This window comes from Chaetodon auriga, chromosome 10 (assembly GCF_051107435.1).
Source record: "Chaetodon auriga isolate fChaAug3 chromosome 10, fChaAug3.hap1, whole genome shotgun sequence".
NCBI lineage: Eukaryota > Metazoa > Chordata > Actinopteri > Chaetodontiformes > Chaetodontidae > Chaetodon > Chaetodon auriga.
Genome location: NC_135083.1, coordinates 15,119,800 through 15,144,015, shown reverse-complemented (window position 1 = coordinate 15,144,015; position 24,216 = coordinate 15,119,800). Strand labels below are relative to the sequence as shown.

At 42.2% G+C, this 24,216-nt stretch overlaps 4 protein-coding genes across 5 annotated transcripts; 3 read left to right on the top strand and 1 right to left on the bottom strand.

Annotated features, from left to right (window-relative positions):
• Window positions 1-3,724: 3,724 nt before the first annotated feature.
• Window positions 3,725-7,357, top strand: LOC143327542 (vesicular inhibitory amino acid transporter-like). Its single transcript, XM_076741957.1, has 2 exons — window positions 3,725-4,495; window positions 5,299-7,357. Exons 1-2 carry the CDS (start codon window positions 4,115-4,117, stop codon window positions 6,484-6,486), a joined length of 1,569 nt encoding a protein of 522 aa, XP_076598072.1. The 5' UTR covers window positions 3,725-4,114; the 3' UTR covers window positions 6,487-7,357.
• A 791-nt stretch (window positions 7,358-8,148) lies between these two features.
• Window positions 8,149-15,034, top strand: bpifcl (BPI fold containing family C, like). Its single transcript, XM_076741250.1, has 16 exons — window positions 8,149-8,221; window positions 8,327-8,440; window positions 8,620-8,734; window positions 8,991-9,122; window positions 10,206-10,361; window positions 10,447-10,510; window positions 10,632-10,692; window positions 10,864-10,955; window positions 11,209-11,385; window positions 11,554-11,613; window positions 12,127-12,294; window positions 12,736-12,803; window positions 12,886-12,928; window positions 13,012-13,072; window positions 14,343-14,419; window positions 14,536-15,034. Exons 2-16 carry the CDS (start codon window positions 8,341-8,343, stop codon window positions 14,593-14,595), a joined length of 1,434 nt encoding a protein of 477 aa, XP_076597365.1. The 5' UTR covers window positions 8,149-8,221; window positions 8,327-8,340; the 3' UTR covers window positions 14,596-15,034.
• A 458-nt stretch (window positions 15,035-15,492) lies between these two features.
• Window positions 15,493-21,079, bottom strand: LOC143327197 (PRELI domain containing protein 3B-like). Of its 2 annotated transcripts, none has more exons than XM_076741425.1 (6): window positions 20,946-21,079; window positions 19,254-19,422; window positions 18,933-19,022; window positions 18,267-18,337; window positions 17,713-17,815; window positions 15,493-17,605 (listed from the first exon to the last, which is right to left on the bottom strand). In XM_076741425.1, exons 1-6 carry the CDS (start codon window positions 20,975-20,977, stop codon window positions 17,489-17,491), a joined length of 582 nt encoding a protein of 193 aa, XP_076597540.1. In that variant the 5' UTR covers window positions 20,978-21,079; the 3' UTR covers window positions 15,493-17,488. The 2 variants fall into 2 exon arrangements, with proteins under 2 accessions (XP_076597540.1, XP_076597541.1); XM_076741426.1 differs by lacking the exon at window positions 20,946-21,079 and adding an exon at window positions 19,868-20,477 and having other exon boundaries at window positions 19,254-19,522.
• A 340-nt stretch (window positions 21,080-21,419) lies between these two features.
• On the top strand, window positions 21,420-23,312 carry atp5f1e (ATP synthase F1 subunit epsilon). The gene is made up of 3 exons (XM_076740043.1): window positions 21,420-21,505; window positions 21,892-22,016; window positions 23,122-23,312. Coding segments are annotated over exons 1-3 (159 nt in total). The 5' UTR covers window positions 21,420-21,473; the 3' UTR covers window positions 23,124-23,312.
• Window positions 23,313-24,216: the final 904 nt, after the last annotated feature.

The following is a 24,216-nucleotide window of genomic DNA, read 5'->3' as shown; positions in this document are numbered from 1 at the left end:
TGAAGCTGACAAAATGCTAGTGTCAGTTGTCACTTCAAAGGTCACAACCAAATCCACAGCCATTACGTAGAAAGGAGAAGTCTGCTTTTCTTTACTTCTGTGTAAAACAGGCTTTGTCAGACCCTGTGGTTTCAAGAGGAGAGCAGGAACTAAAAGCAGTCCGTGCTATGTACACTTTTCTGCTGGCCATTCCAAGCAATGCTAAACATTGTAGAAATGCAAAAATTAGTGTACCATTGAGCGACTCTACACCAGCTGCAAAACACACGATGATTAAAATCATAAATTACTGCTTACTATTGAGTGAACTATTGAGTGTGTGTTCTATAAGGGGAAGTTTAGCCTGTAAGTGAATGAGGGAGTGATTTTGAACACAGCCCCTGTCTCACTTATTGCTTCAATGAAAAGAATTTTTGCCTTAGTTTCATCCAAGTGGGTGTGTTCATTAGCAGAATTTACTTTATTTTTTAACTATAACACTGATTTATTAAGAACTGATTTGTTTTTGGTGTGAATGAAGGTGGGATATTGCCACCATGTGACCATTTATAAATCCCAGAATTAGAAGCAAAATCTAATTTTCTTGTCTAATTTTCTTGAATTTCCAGTGCAGGTTGTATCTATTTCACCTCTTTGATTTTTTTTTTCCTTTATTTTATTTCATCTTTTCAGATTAGTTTTCTACCACTCCGCCTGTAAACACATTTGTCAAGCACATTTTGAACATATTTGGATGACACTTAAAGACAGTTCAGTATTTGTTGATTTGATTTTTGCTTTTCTTCACTCATTATGGTCAAGGCGAAAGGTCCAGGATTGTCTTAAATGTTTTAATTTCCTTCCGGAAATTGAGGCATTCAGACACACACACACACACACACACACACACACACACACACACACACACACACACACACTCAAAAATCTCCTTTCTCTAAAATCTCAACAAACGCCCATCCTGTCCAATTAGACCGCTGTGGCCATGGCAACTATCAGAGATTATTGCACTGCACGGCTGTTAGAGGCTGTAAGCCCTCCATATCTCAGGCCTACACACACACACACACACACACACACACACACACACACACACACACGCATTGAACCGGGCGTGCTTGCAAGTATCCCCTTTAAGAGTATCTTTGTTGCTGTCTCTCTCACACACACACGCGCGCGCGGAGCCTGAATTAATCCGTCGCTTTGTAGCCTGGGAAGCTAAATTGGTCGCCCCAGTAACCAATTTTAGAGCCTTTCAAAGAAAAAAGGCTGAAAATCCATTTTGTCACGAAGGAGGAGCTCAGGGGTGCATCTATCGCGTTGGAGAGAATTTACTGTGGCTCGGTGGCCACATTTTTTTTTTATTATATTTCACATTTGCACAGCTATTTGATATTTCTCAGGCATTTTTTGTCCTGCTCGTCTTTCCCTCCCATTTCTCTGCAGATGTAGGAGCAGTTTTATTTCTGCAGATTTTGGGTGAAGCTGTATGTATTTTGCGTGCTTGCGTTTTTTCGCGCGTGTCTGACATTTGTAGCCGATCCTGTGTCCCAGCTTCAGCCCGGGGAGTGTGTGTGTGTGTGTGTGTGTGTGTGTGTGTGTGTGTGTGTGTGTGTGATGGGGGAGGGAGAGATGCCTCAAGGACTCTCCCTGTTTCCTCACTGCCCAGCACACACACAAGCGCACATACCCCCAGACATGGATGACACACACCCACTAATAAACACTATGTTGGCCTGAACGCAAATAGCATCTGGCAAAGCAGGCCAAGCCGACCATGAAAATATGCGGAACTTTCTCTGTCCTCTGGCTGGTTTCTAAATTTAGACCTCTCGCCCATGTTACGTTTCATATATGTTTGTGTGTGTGTGTGTGTGTGTGTGTCGGCTTTTAAAATATTGTCTCCCATCTCTTAATAGTTATTTGTTTATTCATCCGCACTATGACGATTTTAACCAGCCTTGAAAAAAAAAATCCCAAATTGTTTGTTTTAGAGGCTGTCGCTAATTTGAAAAACGTTCAGCGCTTTATTGAAGGATTTTTCAGCCTTCCTGCCACAGTGGGCTACATTTCTGCAAGCAGGCTATAAAAAAAATTGACGACAGTTTTGCTCGGCCGTGTCACAGCAGATTATGGAGGCAAAGACGAGGTGCTTCGTATTCCTGAGGATTAGAGCTGAGGAAACGCTCCTCCTGAGATTCTTTCCTCCGTGCAAATCTTTATGAAACGCGGCCCATCGAAAGACAAGAATTTAGCTATTAAATAAAATGCATGTATTTTTTCAAATTCTGTGTAAAAGAAAAAAAAAAAAAGACTAAGCAGGAGTCTGGCCCTTTTTTTCTCCCCGTGTTGGAGGCGCTGTCCGTGGTGCTGTCGGTGCTCTGCAGCAGGCCAGCTGCAGCAGGTTCATCATATCAGCAACGAGTTGCATCCCTTCACAGCCTGCTGAGCATGCTCATCTGGAATCAAGCTGTTAAATGAGCCGGAAACTTAAAATCTGTAGACGTATGCACTCAGGAGAAATTCAGACACACAGATCTGGTTAAACAATGGCATTAATCTAAGTGTTTCAGTGGGTGCGGGGTATTTTTTTATGGAAGTATTTGAATTGTGTGATTAAGACGTTGATTCTGTTTACAGAAAATGTGTAAGAAAAAAATAAATATTGGGAAAACACGTGAAATATCTTCTGTTGGCAAAGACTGTGTGTGTAGAATTTGAAAGCACAATTTCATCACTGCTAAAACACATTAGTCCACCCGTGGAAAATACGGCCTTATGTTTGCATCACAGAAAATAGCTATGAGATGTGTGTTTCTGTCGGCTGTGCGCGAGACTGTACGCACGCTCAGTGCAGGATATGCTGCAATCCACGTGCTTCATTTCACAAACTTAAGATCGGTTTCACACATTAAAATACAGCTGAGCAGGTCACGCGGAACAGCTCAAAAATTCCTAACGAAAAAACGAGATCATCCTGGCATTAAAGCTACAAATGGTTCCTTTATATCTGTTAATTAGGAAATTTGCCGAATTGTAGTTGCCGCAACTACAACTGTAGATCAATGTAAAAATAAAAAATGCATATTTTTCAATTCAATAGATTTTGATGATGCAGCGGGACTTGATTTTTTTATTTTTTATTTTTTGATATCTTTTTAAATGGCCCCTGCTGTTTGTTGATGGCAGCACCTGTCGACCTGTTGACAGAATGCAGCACGAAAGCAGGTGAAATGTTTGATCTCTTCATTCATGCGATAATTCCTTAATATGACCGCCTTTAAATGACCTGAGCTCCTATCCCCGTGATTACTTTGCCGGGGAAAGAAAGTCCTCTCTCTCTCTCTCTCTCTCTCTCTCTCTCTCTCTCTCTCTCTCCCTCCCCTCTCCCCCCTCTCCCTCTCTGTCTTTCTCTCTTTCTCGCTCTCTCTTCTCTCTCCCTCTCTCCCTCTTCCCTCTCTCTCTCCCCCTCTCTCTCCCACTCTCTCTCTCTCTCTCCCTCTCTCTCTCTCCCTCTCCCCCCCTCTCTCCTCTCTCTCCCCTCTCTCTCTCCTCTCTCTCCCCTCTCTCTCTCTCTCTCCTCTCTCTCTCCCTCTCTCTCTCTCTCCCTTTCTCTCTCTCTCTCTCTCTCTCCCCTCTCTCTCTCCCTCTCTCTCTCTCTCTCTCTCTCTCTCTCTCTCTCTCTCGCTCTCCCCTCTCTCTCTCTCTCTCTCTCTCTGGGTGATGCAGTCGGAGATTCCAGCGCTCGTGCTGTCACCAAACAGGACCCCCATCTGACAAAACTGCTTAGAAGAAAATGCTAAATAGTCTTTTTTAACGACAGATGAGGATCATTTTTGGATTTGTCTCTGTTTCGGGGCGTTTCTTCATTGAGGCGGATGCCACCGAGTGTTTTCGGAGGGAGTAATATGGATGAGCAAGTTAAAAAAAGCGGCTGAGGATTTTTAACGATTCGAAGGTTGGTCAGCTTTCTTCACGACGACATCGAAGAGGCAACAGGCATGCCTTTACAGTAGCGCTTGAAAAAGCAAAGAAATCACCCTGCATGCACCTGCCTCTCTGCTTTTTGCTCAGTAAAATCATTTCCAGTTGAAGAGCGTATTTTATTCACATAAGGATGGCTCACCTGATACGACACAAGCTCACCAACAAGCTGACCAACGCGGCCCACACGGTGTCCAACAAATCTCAGGCCAAGGTCAGCGGGGTGTTCGCCCGGCTGGGCTTCCAGGCCGCCACGGACGAAGAGGGCTTGGGATTCGCCGAGTGCGACGACTTGGATTATGACTACAGGCAAGGGATGCAAATGGATGTCCTTCAGGGAGACGAGGAAGGGGGACACATGGAAGGAGAGGGGGAGTTGGAGGGAGACAGCCACTACCAGAGAGACGGCACCGGTCGGAGGCCCTCGACCTTTAAGGCGGGAGAATCGTTGGATGAGGATAAACCAAAAATCACGACATGGGAAGCTGGCTGGAACGTCACCAACGCCATTCAGGTACGCTGGGATCACTGTCATGCTGCATGGGTGAAGGCTAGAATAGCTCATCGTGCGCTGCTTGGATCAGGCCTGCCATTGGACAAAAAGTCACCTTGAAGATTTTCATAATTTAATTTTAATTTTTTTTGCCAGGAGAAAGAGATTAATCTGGGCACGCGCATCATTTCACACAACCCAAAATTAGAATAAAGCAAGAATAAAACGTTCAATATTGTCGAATGAAATCATATTGGGCTTTTAAATGGATTCAAAAGTGCCAGGCCTAAATGTGATCGTGGTTAAATTTTAATCCATGGTTTGTGAGTGATTTCATTGCAGCTCGTGGGTCTTAGAATTTATTTATTCAAATCTTTTTATCAGCGGAGCTGCAGGCAGGGCCTGTCTGATTTAGATAGCCCTGAGGCTGAATGGCACCCACGTGCTTATCAGCGTCTCCATCAAATTGAAGTTGTGATCACATGAATTAAAAAATTCGTTTTTAAATCGTCTTTTTAATGCCTCATTTCGATTCAGCCTTTCGCCAATGCAAACGAAAGGCCCGTATTTCAAGGGCGAGGAAAAGTGAGAAAATAACTGCTGATTATTTTGACGATGCACACGTTTGAAATGAATCCGCTGTGATCAGTCTCATTTCTGGGCTGCATCGTTATTTTAATGCGCAAAATCTATATATTTTTTAGTACTGTCATTATGTAAGATGTGAGCTGTATGAGCCAGTCTTGCATGCCTGGGCTGGCTCGGCCTGTCACTGCGATGTGGGCCTCCTCCATTACCACTCAACTGCGCTTCTCTGTCCGCAGGGCATGTTCGTCCTCGGCCTGCCGTACGCCATCCTCCACGGCGGCTACCTCGGTCTCTTCCTTATTATCTTCGCGGCTGTGGTGTGCTGCTACACCGGCAAAATCCTCATTGCGTGTCTGTACGAGGAGAACGAGGACGGCATCAAAGTGCGCGTGAGGGACTCCTACGTGGACATCGCCAATGCCTGCTGCGCACCCCGCTTCCCGGCGCTGGGCGGGCACGTGGTGAACGTGGCTCAGATTATCGAGCTGGTCATGACGTGCATTCTGTACGTTGTGGTCAGCGGCAACCTGATGTACAACAGTTTCCCGGGGTTTCCCGTCTCACAGAAGGCTTGGTCTGTGGTGGCCACGGTCGCGCTCCTGCCTTGCGCGTTCCTGAAGAACCTCAAGGCCGTGTCCAAGTTCAGCTTGCTCTGCACTGTGGCGCACTTCATCATCAATGTCCTTGTGGTTGCCTACTGCCTCTCCAGGGCGCGCGAATGGGCCTGGGAGAAGGTCAAGTTTTATATTGATGTGAAGAAATTCCCCATTTCAATTGGCATCATCGTGTTCAGCTACACCTCCCAGATCTTCCTCCCCTCCCTGGAGGGAAACATGCAGAAGCCCAGTGAGTTCCACTGCATGATGGAGTGGAGTCACATCGCAGCCTGTGTCCTCAAAGGCCTCTTCGCCCTGGTGGCCTACTTGACTTGGGCAGACGCTACAAAAGAGGTCATCACAGATAACCTGCCTTCAACCATCCGGGCAGTGGTGAACATCTTCCTCGTCGCCAAGGCTCTGTTATCTTACCCGCTGCCGTTCTTTGCCGCAGTTGAGGTTCTGGAGAAGTCCTTGTTCCAGGATGGCGGGAGGGCCCTCTTCCCTGACTGCTACGGCCCTAGTGGGCAGTTGAAATCATGGGGTCTGGGTCTTCGAATTGCCCTGGTAGTCTTCACCTTGCTCATGGCCGTCTTTGTCCCCCATTTCGCCCTCCTTATGGGTTTAACTGGAAGCCTCACCGGCGCCGGCCTGTGCTTCCTTTTGCCAAGCCTCTTCCACCTGAAGCTCCAGTGGAGGAATCTCATGTGGCACCATGTCTTCTTTGACGTTGCCATTTTTGTTATTGGAGGCATATGCGCCATATCTGGCTTCATTCATTCGATTGAAGGGCTCATAGAGGCGTTCAAGTACAATATCCAGGACTGAGAGCTTCAGAGATGACCTTTACTGAATGGCGATGTCCTAAAATGCCACACTCCGGCAGGCTGTCATGACGCAGACCTTATCAAAAACATTCTGACCACTTGACATAGAAGTTCATGAGGAGGATTATTTGTGTGAAATGTAAATCTTTTTATTTTGCCTTCGTGATAATGTGCAATAATAAACTCTACAATCATAGTGTAAAGTAGTTTACTCATTCCAGAAAACATGTTTTATGAACTGGACAGAGGAGCTCAACCTCCGCATGGAAGGGGGTGATGACATATGCGGGCATTAACAAGCCGGTCCAGGTATCAGTCTTCATGCAAAGTTGTCAAAGATCCAGTGAAAATGTCCACCATGGGTCTAACTGTGAGCGTGTATGTGTTTATATCTGGGGAATGAATTATGTGAAAAACAATGGAGTGGATATGTCATTGTTGGTTTTTGAGCTGCTAGATATACCATTAATCCCACTTGAGAGAAAAAATAAGACCAAGGCACTCATCAGGTCAGATGGTGCTCTTTGGATTTTAATAAACCATGACTAACTTACGTGTAGCTGTTTAAACAAACTTATGTTCTCCAGTTTGTTTTTGCGTTTCGTGTTTTATTTTCCATCTTATGCCTATAGTAGTCCTTGTTGGCTCGTTTGTTTTCTTGGTGTTTCAAGTGTCATTCTGGATGAAGTGAATTCAAAGTGCAAGCAAGTGGGTCCTAAATGTGTTATATGAAAAAAAAAATGTCTGTCTGATAATATTCTCTTCCTATTGAACTTGTTAATTGTGATTTAATGGAACTAATCATGGTGTGTGAGACAAAGAGTATCTGTTGAATTAAGAGATAAATAAATCTAATATTTTATGGCTGGTGATCCTAATGTTTCTTTTAAATGCAGCCAGGGATGACTGAGAAGCCTTGCTGAGATGTTTTTCTCTTTCACTTCCACTGTTCTGTTAAACTTCTCTCTTCTTAGAAAGGTTAATTAAGCTTCCCCTTTCTTAATCAACAATGTGAGCATTCAAACACAAGACTGCAGGTTGCAGCTGCAATGCTCAAGTCAAGTTAGTTTTGTTTATAGTCAGATATCACAAATTTGCCTCAGGAGACTCAGCGTTGTGCGTCAAATGACATGCAGCTACATTTGCCAATTTGAATAATTGTTGACAGGATGCGGAGGTCTTAAAAACAGCTTGAAGCAGACTGTGTGAAAACCCAGCACTGCTGACATCACTGATAAAATTACAGTCAGCTGGGCACCTCCAAGCCGCTACACCTGTGAATCCAGAAAAAAAAAAAAAAAACAGGATGTGGACTACAGTAGATTCTTTGAGTCTAGATCTCACACTGGCGTCTTTTAGAAATATCAAAGCTCATCGCTGTTTACCTAAAATGTTAGAGAATGTAAAAGTCAGCAGAACAGAGCATCATTTCACTTCCCTGTGCATGTTCGCAGGCCATGACATGTCTGTTATTCGAAGAATGAGGATGATAGAGCAGAATAAAAAAACAATTCTCTCTGTCACGCACACTCACACACACCCATACACACACACACACACACACACACACACACACACACACACCATGCAGCAGATATTTTCAGATGTAGTTAGGTTTCACTTCTCAGTAACACAGGAAGAAAAAGTTGGCAGAGGAACTAGGAAATGTTCGTTCAGTACAACAGTACAGCAGACCGAACGGAGCTGACCTCAGCCTGGTTGACAAACTTTTTATTGTCAGTATTTCAGGAACGCTACACAATTCATTAAACAGGTTTATTGTGAGTAATGTGTTTGATTTTAGAGCTGATGTTTCAGTAAAGCTGTTGCTTGCATCACAGGGGAACCCAGGACAATGCTTCCATCTGTGATAGTAGTGCTCATGCTCCTTCCCTTTGCCTGTGGGGAAAATCCTGCTGTTCAAGTCATTCTGACCAACAAAGGACTTCAGTACGGTAAGGCAATGTGAGATGGTGTTATTCATTCAGTTGTCAAGTTTATTTGACCACAAAATAATTACTTCACGATTCTTTTCATAAAGAATGAACCCCTGAACATCCCATCGTATGATCAGAATATGAGACTTGTTTCAGTCACAGCTATTAAAACTGTATGCATGTGCTGTTCGTCCCAGGAAAGCATGTAGGTGCAGGATGGATTCAGGATAAGTTGGAGTCTGTCGTATTCCCTGACATCAGCGGTGAAATCCCCATCAGCATCTTTGGCAACATAGACTACACACTGACAGGGTAGGATTTGACATTCTTAAACATAGAGGTGTCGTTTCCGCTGCAAATGTAGTTAAGTTTACCTCTTATACAGAGTTTAAGAACGCATGATTGAATTTCATGAATTTGTACTTCAGGGTGAAAAATGCTGTTGCTGTCTAGTGTGAAAACCAGTAGCACAGCATGTGTGTACTTGATTTATTTCATTAGTGCTATTTGCGTTACTCAGACCTGTGTCCCTGTTTACACCTGTCTTTGCTCTCCTTCTGTGCACTAGCATCACTATAACAAAATGCGACTTTCCTGAGCCGTCTGTTGAGTTCTATCAAGACGCCAGAGGATTCAAGACGTCCATGTCGGGCCTCAGTGTCGCACTAACCGGCGGGTGGACGACACACTTTGGTTTTATGTGAGTCTTCCCTGATCTCTGGCTGTTCAGTCAGGGCTGACAGTGGTATTGATACGAAAGCGTTCAGAAAGCGTGATTACATCATCTAATTTAAATGTGTAAGTCGTCTAACTTATATGTTTATTACAATGTCACTGCAAACCCTGATACAGGCTTCAGTTTATAATGTTGAAGAGAAAGGTACATGAAGACTTGATAAGGAAGTGATAAAAAGGTTCTAGTTCAAAAGAGCATGTGTTCTTAGTTCCTCTGAGGTCATTTAGAAAAGGAAGAGTCACTTCAAAGGTATCATGTTAGCGCCTCCTGCGCTGTGTTGTTGTAACTCCTGTACTCGTGTGTGGAATATCATTCTCGCTTTTAACACCACACTGACCCTTAATTTGGTCTTTAGGTTACAACAAAACAATAATCAAAAATGAACTGTATTCAAACCTTTTTTTTTTTCATACTATGCTGAATCGAATGGTGTCAGTTTATACTGGTTAGGTAATGTTAGCAATATAGAGAGTGATCATCGGTTTACAATATACATGCATCATAATAACTGCTGGGTGTGGCACATCCACACTCCAACAGGAAGAAACCAGCTCCCCTTAGTGCTTCACTTTCGGTTTTGCTGAATAGAATAAGCAGACTTCCATAAACCCAGTAAATGTTGGATATGAGAGTAAGTGCAGAGGTTTGCAGTCTGCACTCCACTGAGTTGTTCTCACATGCAGCTCATATTTAAGGCATATGAAGTCAACAAAGTGGTTTCTTGTCTATGAACTAGAGAGCTATGTAGTCACTAATGATTGGGTTGTTGCCAAGTTAGTGTGCCAGCAATAATAAATGACCACTTAAATGTACTGAAAGAAAGAAGACAGAATGTACAGAATGAATTACTTTCATAATTAAGATACATTTTCTGTGTGTATCAAGCTAGAATGTGGACAAGCCACAGCAGTCAGTCTAATTGAATTTAGGTACGGTTCACATACACACATGGCAGAGGGTTACTGTGGCTCTGGAGGTGTATGTTGTACAGATCAGCGTCCACCAGCACCAATGTCCACTGACTTTGTTTGTTCTGTGCGTTTTCAGACATAGCAGTGGTACTTTCGACATGGCTATATTCAGCGTGGATGTGACCTCTGTGGTGCAGCTGGGGAAAGATGCTGACGGTCATCTGTCTGTCGCCAGCGCCAGCTGCGATGCTCAAGTTGGAAATTTGGACATACAGTTCAAAGGTGGAACCAGGTACAGTAGAACAGAGGGAGAGAGAGGTGAAAGGCGGTGACACTGATATCAAAATATGAGCCCTACGTTTTTCATTTGTCAATAGTTGGATTTTCCAGCCTCTTGTGGAGCATTTCAAGGGATCCGTCAAAGGTGAAATAAAGGACAAAGTGAGTCTTCCTATCTTTGTCACATATATCAGTGGAGGTTTGAGCCAACCTCTGTGATCATCAGATAATAGAAATATTTTTGGGTGTGAGCAGGACATTTCTCTTGCTGTCTCCGCCGTAGATCTGCCCAAATGTGGAGGAATCCATTGTAATGTTGGAGTCCCACCTACAGGCCATGAAAGGTATTGCAGCAGGCCACATCTTCAGAAAGACCCTAATTACAAAGCAAAATACACACGTTGATACTGGTTATGTAAGACAAAAGTGAGTTTACTTTAAGCCAAAAGTCAGATAACATTCAGGAATTTCAATGTATAAAGAGATGATTGATCAACAAAGGATTTTTATTTCAGTTTCCTTTGATGTGGATCGAGACCTTACACTTGAGCTACCTCTCACTGGCTTACCTATTATTGATGCTTCAAGTCTGAATCTGGGTCTTAAGGTAAGCAAACACACAAAGAAATACTTTCATGTAGTCTGTTTTCATCTTGTGTCAGCCCCCTGACATTTAGCCTCATCGTCACGTGCAATTCTTTGACTTCTTTGATGATGGAAACAATAGAAAAACACACCTATAGTATATGTCCAATTTGCTCTGGTGACCATAATTTACAATGAGGGTCAAAACATGTGAAAAGAAATACTAACAAAAATGTGAGTAGTAGCTGTAATCGATCATCTGTCTGTGTTTAAAGGGAGAATTCTACAGTAACAAAACTCACGCAGAGCCCCCCTTTGAGGCCAAGCCTTTCACCATGCCGAAGCAGTCAGGCTACATGTTGGCAGTGGGTTTGTCTGAATTCACCCTGAACTCTGCCTCGTATGGATACTACTCAGCTGGACTGCTTCAGGCCCTCATCAATGATAGCATGGTAAGTGCACCTGAAGAGCCCCATAGATGGATGGAGAGGAACAAAGCAGGTTGATCAAAGTCTGGTTTAAGGTCCTGAAAAATCCATCCATCAATGCATTCCTTTAGGTGAAGCATTGATCACTTTGTGTCCTAAAAACATCTGTGCTGAAGGAATGTTGTTTCTCAGATACCTCCAGGCTCTCATGTGCACCTCAATACCAGCTCAATGGGGCCTTTCATTCCTCAGGTGAGTTTATCTGAATCAGGATGACATCTGAAAACACTGAACATACAGAGATAGATAGTTAGATATGTTTGTAAAACTCACTGTATGAATGTGTCAGATGTGATATCCACATGTTTGATTTTAAGAAAAAAAAATGGTGATGGCCAGTTTTGAATGATTTCACGGTGTTAGCCAGTGATCTTTAAAACCTCATCACAGATTTTAGCATCATTACAGGACATATATTGACTGTTTCTTTAAACTTGTATTATCCTTTAACTTGTCACATAAGCAAATTCAGTGGTTGACTAAATTCCAACACGGACAGGGAAACATGAGTTTGTAATTTTTTGAGTCATTCATACAGTAAGCTTTAAAAACGGCTGTGTATTCTAGTACAGACGCACACAGAGATGCACCACAGAGCCCAACATCTCTCCCGTCTCCAGTTGTCCCACCCCTCCTCACTCTGTACTGTTGGTGAAAACGTGTCCTGAATTCAGTGCTTACCGCTCACGTTCTTCCTCTCTGCAGCTTCCCAAGCTGTTTCCAGGTCTGCTGATGAATCTGCAGGTTTACGCCAGAGAGGTTCCGCTGTTTTCATTCCAGTCTGGTTCTGTTAAACTGAACTTACTCGGTGCTGTTAAGGCTTTTGCCATCCAGCCAAATGGCACCCAGACCCCACTGTTCAAACTCAGTGTTGTGAGTACTTTTGTTTTGTGGCCTATCATGTACCCCAAAATTAATGCATGCAAGTGTTTGTTTCTTTTAGTAGTTATAGTGGATATTTAAGTACATTCACACCTTACAGCTGCACAGTATGGATTTATATCTGTGCCTCCTGACGGCATAGATATTTAGTTTGAGCAAAACTCAAAACTTGACAGAATGAATGCATGCAGGTGTTTGTGTCTTCTGCGTTCTTGACGAGTCACTTCATTATAACGGTTCATTTAATCACTCAGTCCACAGTAGACACATTTAAACTAGTGCTAAACAGAGTGTTCATTGTAGATTAATAGCTGAAGTCATTATCAAGCAAAAATCCCAAACATTTGGTGGTTCCAACATCTCAAATGTGAGATTTCTGACAATTACATAGAAATAGTCATCGGCTGCAGCTGTAATTTAAACCTCTTTCAGGACTCAATATTCAGCGGTAAACCATGGACTGCTGATGGGAAACTGAAGGGCTCCATGGGAATGAACAAGTGAGTGTCGCCATGTTTTAAAACACAGACCTGAGCCCGAGTCCACAAACTTAAAGTAATGACACTGCTTCCTTTCAAACAGCCTTACACTGACGCTGGCGTCGAGTGAAGTGGGAACCTTTAAGGTACATGACCCTTAAATACAGCATCACATATAAACAAAATGAAGAGAATCAGACAGTGACTGGAGTCTCACTTCTGTTTGCAGACTGATGCTATTGAAACTGTTGCAAGGATGGCATCGCAAGTAATGGTGGCAAATCTGAATGGTGAGTCTTAGTTACATTTGTTTGTGTTCAGTTCTCACTTCACGGCCGTTTTCCAGTTCACTCATTAACCAGAGCTCTATCAAAACTCATGAAACTCAACCCTGACGGCATGAGGTCAAAGATTAGTAGCTGCAGTAAGTTATGCTCCAATCATCACTATGGCTCCAAAAATATATTAAATCCTCAGTTCGTTCTGTCAGCTTTGCTTGAGGACATCTGAACAAAAAATTGCAGTGTAGAAAATGTAGCTGGTTTTATTAGTTTTTACTAGTCCAAGTGTGTGCTTGTAATGTTAAGTATGAACCCATTTCTTATCACAGTAAATGAGAGCAGCACAAAAGGATTCAAGCCATTTGTCATGTTTTTTCCAAGAAAGGACCCAAAAGGCTGCACACAGACACTGGAGGTTTATGATGAATAATGTATTTAATTCAATACATAATGATACTGAAACATGCACCAAGAGAATCAGATGATCCAACAGTAACTGGAGGTGAGAACAGGCAGGCAGGAGAGGAGCCCAGGAGCATAAAGTGTGGGTTACTCTTGTGGAGTAGCAGCAGAAGGTGGGGATTGCGGACGGCGGAGAGTCTTTGTTGGCAGTGTTTCTGGATGTCAGCTGCGTGTTGTTCAAAGTCCAGTTTATTGTCCAGGGTGATGCGGACATATTTGTGGCTCTCCACCATTTCAACAACTTCGCCATTGATGCTGATGGGGGTGTAGGTGGGGTTAGTGACTGGCCTGTGTGTGCTGGAGGAGTTGAAGAACAGTTCCTTTGTTTTGGAGACATTTAACTGCAAGCAATCCTATCCTATTTTTTCCTACAGAAAATGGCCACACAATACTGTGCTGATCCAACATACTGGGGGGCATAGATTGGCAAAGTGAGGCTTAATTTGTCTGGCAGATGTTTCCAGCAAAAACAACAAAAATAAAATAAAATAAATCTTAAAAATATAAAATATAATTCACCATTTATGCATCTTTTTGTGTTTTTGATGTGGTTAAATTGCTCTTTAAATATGTAGATCCCTAATTATTCATTATTTTTAATAATCTGAGCACCGGGGCAGAGTGACACTTTGCACAGGAAGTCAGTCAATTAAGGGAACCTGGGATCCAAGTAGCATTTTTGCATGAATACAAGACAACAGGTGTTTGTTTTCAGGCCTCCATGGGAAACAGTTTGGGCACGCCTGGTGTCGATGAAGATAATGTATAATGTGTACTGTACATTGTCCTTGTATTGACCTGAACTTTTCTGTTTCAGAGAAACTGGGCAAAGGTGTTGATTTACCCAGAATGAAACGAGCAAAGCTGGTCAACACAGTCCTGGCAGTGGAGGAGGTCAGTATGAGTAAATGAACACACATTAACGTCGGGTTAACGTTTGGATTTTAGAAAGATTTTCAAATAAGAGAGGGAATTGTCATTGGGCTGACAATTGCCTTTATTCCTAACAGGGATTTATAGCCGTCTCTTCAGACGCTCAGGTGCTGCAAACAGGCGGACGCTTCGACTGACTGACTCACTGGCCTGTTTAGCTCTGCTGCTTCAAACATGGACGCTTTTCATCCCAGTTCACATTCTTAAGCTTTAAACCAGTAAACAAACCAGCTGACACCATATGATAAAAGTACGTGTGTTCAAAGGTAAAACTACCTCTAACCCCAGATTCTGGACCGCAAATAATTAACAAGTCTTGCTACGTAGTATATAATTGATATTTCTGTACTCATAGATTACACATCAACAGCCTTCATGTCAAATCTGCAGTTCAACATTATAAATGCAGAAAGTGGAGTTGAACAGCCAAAAGTCTGATCATTATTCTGATCATGTATAAATGTACGCATTTTTTTTGTTTGTTTGTTTGTTTGTTTCATTAATGTAAAAATGGAAGCCGAGTAAAGAGGTTGTTTTGTTTTTTTACATTTTGCATAAATATTTCCACTAATAGAGAAAACAAAATGTCAAATTCATTTTAAATTCACTATGTGTGTGATTTTAGGTGATAAGTTTGTCTTTCAAATTCTTCTCATCAAGGTTTTACTTGTAGAAAAATTAGGAAAAGTATGCAGTATGCCACTGTGTCAGTTTGTATTTCCACCAGAGGGCGCCACAGTTAGAAAATGTCGACATAAAAAGATCAAGGAAGCCCGAAGTACTGGCAGGGGTGGAGATTTAACTGCCCCAAGACAGTAAACATCATGAAGACTTTTAACTTCATTCAACATTTAGCATTTTTTGACATATATATATAAATAATGTAATATAACCAATTGAACTGAATCCAGGTTCAGGTCCGTGAACACAGCTGATTATAACACAGGTTGATTAGAATTGTCCATTTTTGGGAGAATTCGCCTCAAGAGTTCAAGTGGAAGTCGAGACATTCAACAAAACACTTGACCACCACGTTCATGAAACAATGACATCTCTTTATTTTGAAACATTTCTGTGTGCACTCGTTAGATTCTGATACATGTTCACATTCTTGGAATGTAACACCACCAAAATATAAATATAAGCCTATTTACACCCACTGTTCCCAAAATGTTCCCCTTAGGAAAAAAACAATATCACTTCATTGATGACACTGTGTGGATACTGACTGGCTGATGGGTCAGTTAGGCAGCAGACTGGACTTCAAACTCAATGATCCTGAGCTGGACGACATGTGATGAGCGCGAGAAGTTAGTTAATTATAAATAAGCTTTTAAAAAGAAGCTTAGCTGAACTGGGAGCAGGTGTGAAAAAGACCGACATACTGTAGATACTGAGAGCAGGACAGTTGAGGAAGATACAGACTACAGAGCATCTTGGAAGACTTGTGATGCCGAGCTCCATTAGTGGATGTTGTAACACTAAAATAGCTTTAATTGTGCCACAAATTCCTTGAATGTAAACTTCAATTCGTACACCTGTCCTTGTTTAAATTTCTAGAGAGAAAAAGAGAAGAAAATAGAAGAAGAAATAAGAATTACAGGCTTGTAATGTCACCTCCGTCTCAATGTGGTCTGTGGAAACTAACAGGGAAACCGAACAAAGGTCACCTATGTAGCACCTGAGAGTCTGCTGTGGGGTAAGAAAGGACAAGGTTAGTATAAAAACACCACAAGCTAACAGCTTTTAAAACCAACCAATTAAATAACCTTTGTCAATATTCACTAATACAAATATACTATAATACCATCTACGGACAGTAAGTACAGAGTGGGTTTGTTCATGATCACAAGTTAAGTTTGGGGTATTAAACCAGTTCAGTGATTATGTTGGCACACTCAGCGATCCTGAACGTAACCCTGTAGAGCTCCTCCTACAACACTGGTGAGCGTTCACAGCACGTGAAACATGTGAATGCAAACATGTTGCTCAGCGCTCATACACTCATTCTGCAGCTCTGCACTATAAGGCCGCTCTGCCACTACAAGTGGAACCAAGTACACACACTGACAATAAGTTAGACATTCAAGTATGCACATTCTTAAACTGTAACATTAACCTATACAGCACATCATCAGAAAAAAACCAAGAAAGACGAGAGAGAGGCTTCAAGAAATCAAGACATTTGTACAACAGAAACAACACCAGAATGTCCAGAAGACGACCAGTCCACCATGCTGACAGCAGACCGACCCACATCGGCGTCAAAGACAAAACGCACAAAAACACACTTTGTTCAAATGCTTTGAGAGTGTGGACAAATAACAAGGCTTGGCTGGTCTTTATCCTGCACCTACATGTAGTCTGGATTATTCACACCCACTCAGACAACTGGTAAACTTCCATCTGATGGGGCAAGACTTTGGGTGTCAGGACAGTGGAGATTAAAGCCTGGAGCTTCAACGTTTCTGTTACTTACTTATGCTGTTACAGCCTCTTTGCGTTGGTGCGCTTTTGGTTTCGAGACATTTTGGTCAGTTCTGTCGTACAAAGCAAAGTTTGTGAAAAATGACTATATTTCAGCTGTTACCAAAACTCAACTTGTTTACGGGACTAAAAAGAGAACGTTAAAGAGAGATGAAAAAAAGAAGATGAAGGAGAGAAAGACACAAGAGAGGAAACCGATGAGATGATGTGGAGGCACAGTGTGAACTTTTTAAAAAAAGAGCTTTAACATCACAAGACTAAGTCCTATGAGCTTCAAGTGCAGTCCAATTCAACCCCGTATGTTTTTTTTTTTAACTGTCATCAGCTCAACTCTCCCCGTCACTGGCCGCTTCGTGCTTGTTGCCGCAGCCTGCTGAGGAGGGACCAACAGAGTTCTTGTGACACTCACACACAAACAAACATACGTAGGGCCAAAGGATGGGGCTGCAAGTATTAGGCTGTGCTGGCAGGTAAGGTGAGAGGAAATGTCTGAGAGGTCCATCGGCTCATGATGGTGGAGAAAGAAGCTGGGGAAGGCCGGGATCATTTGTCTGCAACAGCTGCTGCCATGGGAACACGTATAGTGCCACGAGCGGTCGCCGCCAACTCCTCGATTTCTGTGTTTAATCGTCTGATGACCCACTCCATCGCCTCCCGGCCCTGAGACAGACAGAGGAAGAGTGTTAGCAAACATAATGTGCTGTGACAGGTGTGTTGTTATGAGAGGAGACGGTGGAGTTATTGGGGGATCTTAAAGGCGGCGTCACCTTGCCGGCGTTCACAGAGATGGTCTTTGCCATGAGACCCTCAAGGTAGCTGCTCAGACTGATGCCTTTCACACTGATCAGAGCCTCCTGTGTGAGCACCGTCCTGCACACAATCACACAAATGAAAAGGTCATTTTTATAATCAACAAATTTAAAGTGTCGCTAATTTAGCGGCATGTGAAAATGGATCACACCCACATCTGCATGAAAGATTTGTTTCCAGGCTGTTAAAAGCTGCTCAAGATTGATGATGTAAGTTATGACACCAAATTATTTTAGCAAGTTAACGTCTGATAGGCTGATCAATAATCAGTATTCCTTGACTGGCTTTTTCATCTTCAATCAGCTGCTTCAGTTGTCAACATGTCCTCTGTGCGTGCTGGCGTGGCGCTCCTGAACTCTGATAAACACCAGAAGCGATATGAAGAAACAACCTTTGTTTTCTCAAGATCTATCTTCAGATAACAGCCTGTTTTCTCGAGGTAACAAAACAATCAAATCAATCTTGAGATAACAACATGAAAAAATGACTGCAGGCACGGCGAATCACTTACTTTTCAGGATCCTGCGGATGTGGTTTGTACGTCAGCTTCTCGTCCACGGACACCAGGTTAGTGAAGGAGATCTGGATGGACAGAATACAATAATATTCTTCACACACAATATTCACATTGTCTGCAAACCTTCATTCAGATAATTTAACGGCAGCTGCAGTGGGAACAGTTGGGGCAGTTACGAGTCATACCTCTATCACACAGGTAATCAGCTAATTCAATTAACCACTTTGGATCAGTGGTGAGGTTATGTTAAATACACTCCTGATTCTTCACATTTCCGATGATAAAGACTCACAGGAAGTTCTCAGGGGCAGGTCATGTTTATGTTTAGAAAAGAAATGGCACATGTCAAACCTCTGCCAAACAAATGTGTAGTGTCAGTACATGGTTATCTAAATAAGATTTAAAAAGCCAAGACACTGTCCCAAAAAGGCTGGTAAGTGAAGGGCTGTGACTACTTAATGAAAATCAGGTGCTGAGGCTGACTGAACCATAGTGCCTTTCTGTAATCACTCACATGAAAAAAAGAAGACTCTATGAAGTAGTAAATACTGGCACTCACAATACTGTACCTGAGATAAAATATGAATTTATATCAGTCTCAAGCAACAACAGTTACCGAACGTGTACATATTAACAATGATCCACATCAGAACTACTTACATTTGTAGATTTCAGCTCAAAGGTCTTCTCTTTAGGGTCCACCACTGAATGTTCCTGAACATAAGTGCACGTTCTTGTTACCCCGATCATCTGCAGGAAAAGGACACAAGGCAGGCTTGGTTCAAGAACAACAACAACAACAACAAAAACTCTGTGCATAAGGCTCTTTAGCAATGAGCCAGACGTGCACAGAAACTGCTGGAAACGTCTCTTTTTGTCACTGCCTCTTGCTCCACATCAACTTTCCAGGCAAGACACAGCTCATCTCGAACAATGGAAATGAAAGCATCCTCACATCGTTTCACTCATCATCTAACTTACAGACTTGGCCATGGCGGGGAGCCCCCACTCTGTGCTGAGCAGTCTGGTGCTGTGTAACCGTCCCTCTGTGTCCACTCTTCTGTCCAGGACATCCACACCAAACACACTGGGGTTCATGGGGTTGGGGTACTTCTGCATCGCTGCCTTGGTCACCGTCTCCCATGGATGGCTGTTAAGAACAACATTAACATTAGAAACACCATCTTCCTAAAGGCCATTTCATATTCTGCAAAGGACTAAAAATGTAAGTTAGTCAATGTTAGCCAACTCTGGAACATTTCCCCTCAACAGGCGCAGAGATGTTTCCTTCATTCACTTTTGTATTTAGTCTCCTGAATCCACCAATGCAGTGAAATGCAATTGCAAATGATATGTGACAACGTGATGAAAGTCTAACAATGGAAATCAGACTGAATATGTCATTCAGCCCATTTTCATATTGAGGTAAGTAAACTTGGTATGCTGGGTGAAAGCGGACAAAGAAATAACTTTAACATCATTCCCAAACTTGACACAGAACTGCCCAAAATGTCTTTCTTCTAACAATTACGCTCATGCAAACACCACTGCAAACTTATCATGAGCGTGTCTCACTCATTATGCACGTAAAGGGCAGTAACAACAACAATAGGAGGGACATAACTATCTATTTTAGTAGGAAATGTTTCCAAGTTTTTGTGCATCTGGATGTGCATTAAAATAAGCACAGATGTACAAAATCATCGTCCATGTTTGACAGACCTCATTCGTTTGATTTCATTTGATTAATTCAAGTAATTCACGGGGAAAAAAGAGAAAATCATTTTGCTTGTCCTAACTTAATGTGACAGAAAATGATTTTCAATTAACCTCCCTATTCAAATCTAATTTTGACAATATTTGACATCGGTGCGGAATCAAAATGGAGGAATAATGAAAATATCGGGAAGGAGCAGCCAAACACCGGTAGGAGGAGGAACGCCCCCTCCGCCCAGCGCGGACCAGCACATCATGGATTTATCCAGAAACTACTGGAAATGGACAAACATGTTCCAGCCATTGTCACGCACTCATTACTGTCCGATGAGCACAAATACGCAGAACACACACGGATCGCTGTGTTTTCATCGCCGGGTCTCTCGTCTGACAGCCAGACGGACAGTTACGTAACGCTCATGATTGCGGTACATAATGTCAAATTCAGAGGCGGATTTGACTCCGTGATTAAGACCAAACACAGGACAAGCACACAAATGCCTTCACTCTGTTAACTTGTGACGGAAATGTTGCTATAGGCTTTATATTTTAAAATGATGTACACTGATAAACAATACAGCAACCAATAGCCAAATTTAGCTTAACGGCTAACAGCAAAAAGCGAGAAGTTACTAACTCAGCTAGCTAAAGCGGTTTACTTCTATTATACAAGGCCGATGTAGATATTTGTAGAAAAAAACTTTAAACATAATGGCGAATGGAGGTCACATGCACTACACAGGGTAACTAATATATAGGACAAACCGTTTCGGTAATTTAGCCAAAGGCTCTATGTGTGAAGTCACTTAACTTATGTGCAACCTTAGCGGCTAAGGCGGCTAGCAGCTGTGCCCCAGACTGTGTGGGAAACCCACAGAAACTTATTATACAAAAGGGAACCAGTTACTTAACCAACATAACTGTATAAGACATCATCACAGACAGGAAACTACTCACTTAAAAATGTGCTCTGACGCCCAGATCTTCATTTTATGAGGCTTTTCTGTCAGGGCTCGGGAGTCGGCGACTAATGACAGCGTGACCGACGTGAGGAAGGAAGGAAGGATCGAAGGAGACTACCTTTAATGGTGCCTGAGTAACGACACTCCCCCTGGTGGCAGACACAGGTGCTGCACTCTGACTTCCACAATGATGTTGTACTACGCTCTTGCACACAATGTTGGTGGATCCTTTAATACTCCAGTAAAAACCTGTGAATAGCCTACATGACAATTAAGTGACAATATACAAATAACAAACCAGCCAGATAAATACAAATCTTCATCAGCAAAATCATTAAAATCATTCCAAGGCAAACATCCAAAAAGTCATACAAAAATTACAAATGAGGATGATATTTTTACACTTTAATTTTTCAATCCCGATAAAGCACTGTTCTTATTGGGTGGGAGAAAGACTGTCGAACCTCAAATGACGTCATCACGCACATATCCGACCTGTCCTTGAAGCCACAACACAGGCAAGATGGTTGCATACTGGAGACAAGCAGGCCTAAGGTAAAGAAATATATATATAAATGTATATCTATAGAGTCAGCTTGTGGCGAGTGTTGACTGTTTTGTTGTAGTAAGGATTTGTTGTTATCACTGCATACTTTCACAGATTCCCTGGTATTTCTTTCGTTTATTAAGTCCTTCAGTGAGCTAACTGTTACCTCGCTAATGTTACCATACTAGCTTGAGTTAGCTTTTCTACCCCTGCGTTCAACTTTAGACGTTAACGTTAAGATAATAACCATCCAAGGTGTCAGTCTATGTTAATGCATCGGGTACATTATTTGTTATCAAAGAAGCAGGCAGCTGTGTTTTTCTTTTCCGACACTGATCATTGTCGGTATTTCATGCCCTTTAGCATGTGGCTAACAAGTGTGTCCTCTTCGCAGCTACATCCGCTTCTCTGCTATCTGCGCGAGCGCGGTGCGGGCTGCGTTGAAGCCGCAGTTCAAAACCGAAGCACTGAAGGCCGCAGAGGCCAATGTCAAAGTCCTCAAACCCAAAACAGCAGCATGTAAGTTAATCTATTATCACAGATAACCAGTATGTAAGCTCATCATCAATTACCATAGTTAACCAGCACTGACGAGAACCTACATGTACACGCATGCACGATCGCCCCTGACAGTCTGTGTTTCAAGGAGAGGCAGCTGTGACATTGATTGGTGACAGTATTCAGGTTTTCCTTTCAGTCACAGACAGTGGTGGAGGAAGTATTCAGACCATATTACCGAGCGGCTTTGATAATGCAGCGTTAAAAATGTTCCATTTCGAGTCAACCTTGCATCCTAAACTTGTTATCCTTGTACTGAAACAAGCAAATGCGCTGAAAAATTGTATACTAAATTTATATACTGTATAGTATTAGATAGTGAACTATGCCAAATGAACCCTTTCAGAGTGCCATATTGTGATATTGGATTGTTGTTTCTTGTGCACTAACATTCAAGCATGATTTTAATCTTGTACCTAGTCGATGTGGAGCTTATTTATGACTCACTGAACTAATTCATATACTATCGAAAGGTTAAATCTATAACGGTGCATCATATTTTCTACCTCAGTCGTCTGGAGGTCTGCATAATATGTTTTGTATGCAAAGTCTCAATCTGAAAAGTAATTAGCACATTGGAGCAGATTGATTTTGGTTTGAATGAAACCTTGCACACTCACTGCAGTCTTTGGTTCACAGCTACCTGTCTTTGTCTGCCTTGACAGGGTCGTTAAGTCAGTGTGCTTTTGAATAGCATTATTCTACAGCAAGCATCTGATACACCTTCTAAACTGCTGCACAATGCTCAGCTGACCCCATGTGTGATATTTACAACAGTGAAAGTTACAACAGCTTTGCAGCTTTGATTCTTCGAACTTCCCCCAGTGCTCTTTCAAGTGTCTGCCTTGTGCTGTGTTTGCACATTACTACTCACAAACCATTTTTCATAGAATTTATACATTTTCTTGAAATGATCCAGCCTCATTTTAGGACCTCAAGGTTACTGTCCTAATCCTAAACCTGCAGCCACAGATAGGAATGATTCTTCTCTGTTTTGGATGCAAAATGATTTTCATGATGATTTATTTAGCAATGTTTCTGTCTTCCTCCTCTGCTTTTCCACCAGGATGTGAGACAGTGATGTAAATTGTTTTTCCCGTGTTGTGGGGTCCTCTCTTGTCCTGCACACCGTGGAGATGAGACAAAGATGGATGACACCAAGATGACCTGTTGGGAGACTGGGGACCTGAATGACATTGCTGTTTGTTTCCCTTTCATTTGTAATTAAAATTGTATTAAAGATGGATATCGGAAATACTCTTTGTTTTCCTTGCTTTATTGGTGAATATCGTATTTACAGCACGGCAGAATGAAACACTGACACATTTTTGTCTGTAACAACAATTTTTATTTTGGTATAAATAAATCAGTGCAGTTGTCTACATAGCCATATACAGAAACATAGTATTTACAGAGGTAATGTGTGTGTGGATCCATGAGTATATCTGAAGTTTCATTTTTCCCATAAGTCAGGGAGTAGGATGTCGTGTACTAAACACAAGTAAAAATCTGAATCCAAATCCATTAGAAATGCATGCATTGCCCACTGGGCCAAAAATCAAACTGCAACAGGCAGGAACTATCTTCTTTTAACAGCAGTTCAGACTAACTGCTGTTGGGGTTCCCTCTAAATTCTTGTAACTTGTCATTGATACTCTGTATTCTTTGACAGTGTGTAGTCCTTTAAAGAAATAATTTTGCTTTTCCAAAACATGTCAGTAATACTAAGAGATGTCAGACAGGTGAATCTCATGAATGACTTCTTTGAAACTATAGTGAGTCTCTTATCAAACCAGGAGGAGTGTGTTTGTCAGAATGGATAAATGTAATGGTATCATGAAAACTGTTTATATCAGCAATAAACTACTTGAGAAAAAAAAAATCCTGCTTGGCTTTTCCATGAAGGTCAAAGGTAAAGATCAGTAGCTGAACCAGAAAGGGGCACAAAATCTTGCTCAGGGATACTATAGCAGGATTCTTGATTACAGCTGGATCATAAATCATGTTGCCGCTGCCTGCCCATTTGCCACAAATCCAATTTCAAATGTACTCATGTTGAAATAATGACTCTTTCCTGATCTGCATCCATTTGCAGTGATGGGAGTTCAACGTGGATATATCCACAGGTGGTGTTTCCCGTACAAACAGATGGTGTTCCACC

Excerpts from the sequence above, each read along its gene's own strand:
- LOC143327542 (XM_076741957.1), top strand. The coding sequence starts at position 4,115 with ATGGCTCACCTGATACGACACAAGCTCACCAACAAGCTGACCAACGCG. Across the intron at positions 4,496-5,298 it reads ACGTCACCAACGCCATTCAG|GGCATGTTCGTCCTCGGCCT; the intron begins GTACGCTGGGAT and ends CTCTGTCCGCAG.
- bpifcl (XM_076741250.1), top strand. The coding sequence starts at position 8,341 with ATGCTTCCATCTGTGATAGTAGTGCTCATGCTCCTTCCCTTTGCCTGT. Across the intron at positions 12,929-13,011 it reads GTGAAGTGGGAACCTTTAAG|ACTGATGCTATTGAAACTGT; the intron begins GTACATGACCCT and ends TTCTGTTTGCAG. Across the intron at positions 14,420-14,535 it reads CAGTCCTGGCAGTGGAGGAG|GGATTTATAGCCGTCTCTTC; the intron begins GTCAGTATGAGT and ends TATTCCTAACAG.
- LOC143327197 (XM_076741425.1), bottom strand. The coding sequence starts at position 20,977 with ATGAAGATCTGGGCGTCAGAGCACATTTTTAA. Across the intron at positions 19,423-20,945 it reads GCGTCAGAGCACATTTTTAA|CCATCCATGGGAGACGGTGA; the intron begins GTGAGTAGTTTC and ends TGTTCTTAACAG. Across the intron at positions 17,816-18,266 it reads CATCCGCAGGATCCTGAAAA|GACGGTGCTCACACAGGAGG; the intron begins GTAAGTGATTCG and ends GATTGTGTGCAG.
- atp5f1e (XM_076740043.1), top strand. The coding sequence starts at position 21,474 with ATGGTTGCATACTGGAGACAAGCAGGCCTAAG. Across the intron at positions 21,506-21,891 it reads TGGAGACAAGCAGGCCTAAG|CTACATCCGCTTCTCTGCTA; the intron begins GTAAAGAAATAT and ends TCCTCTTCGCAG.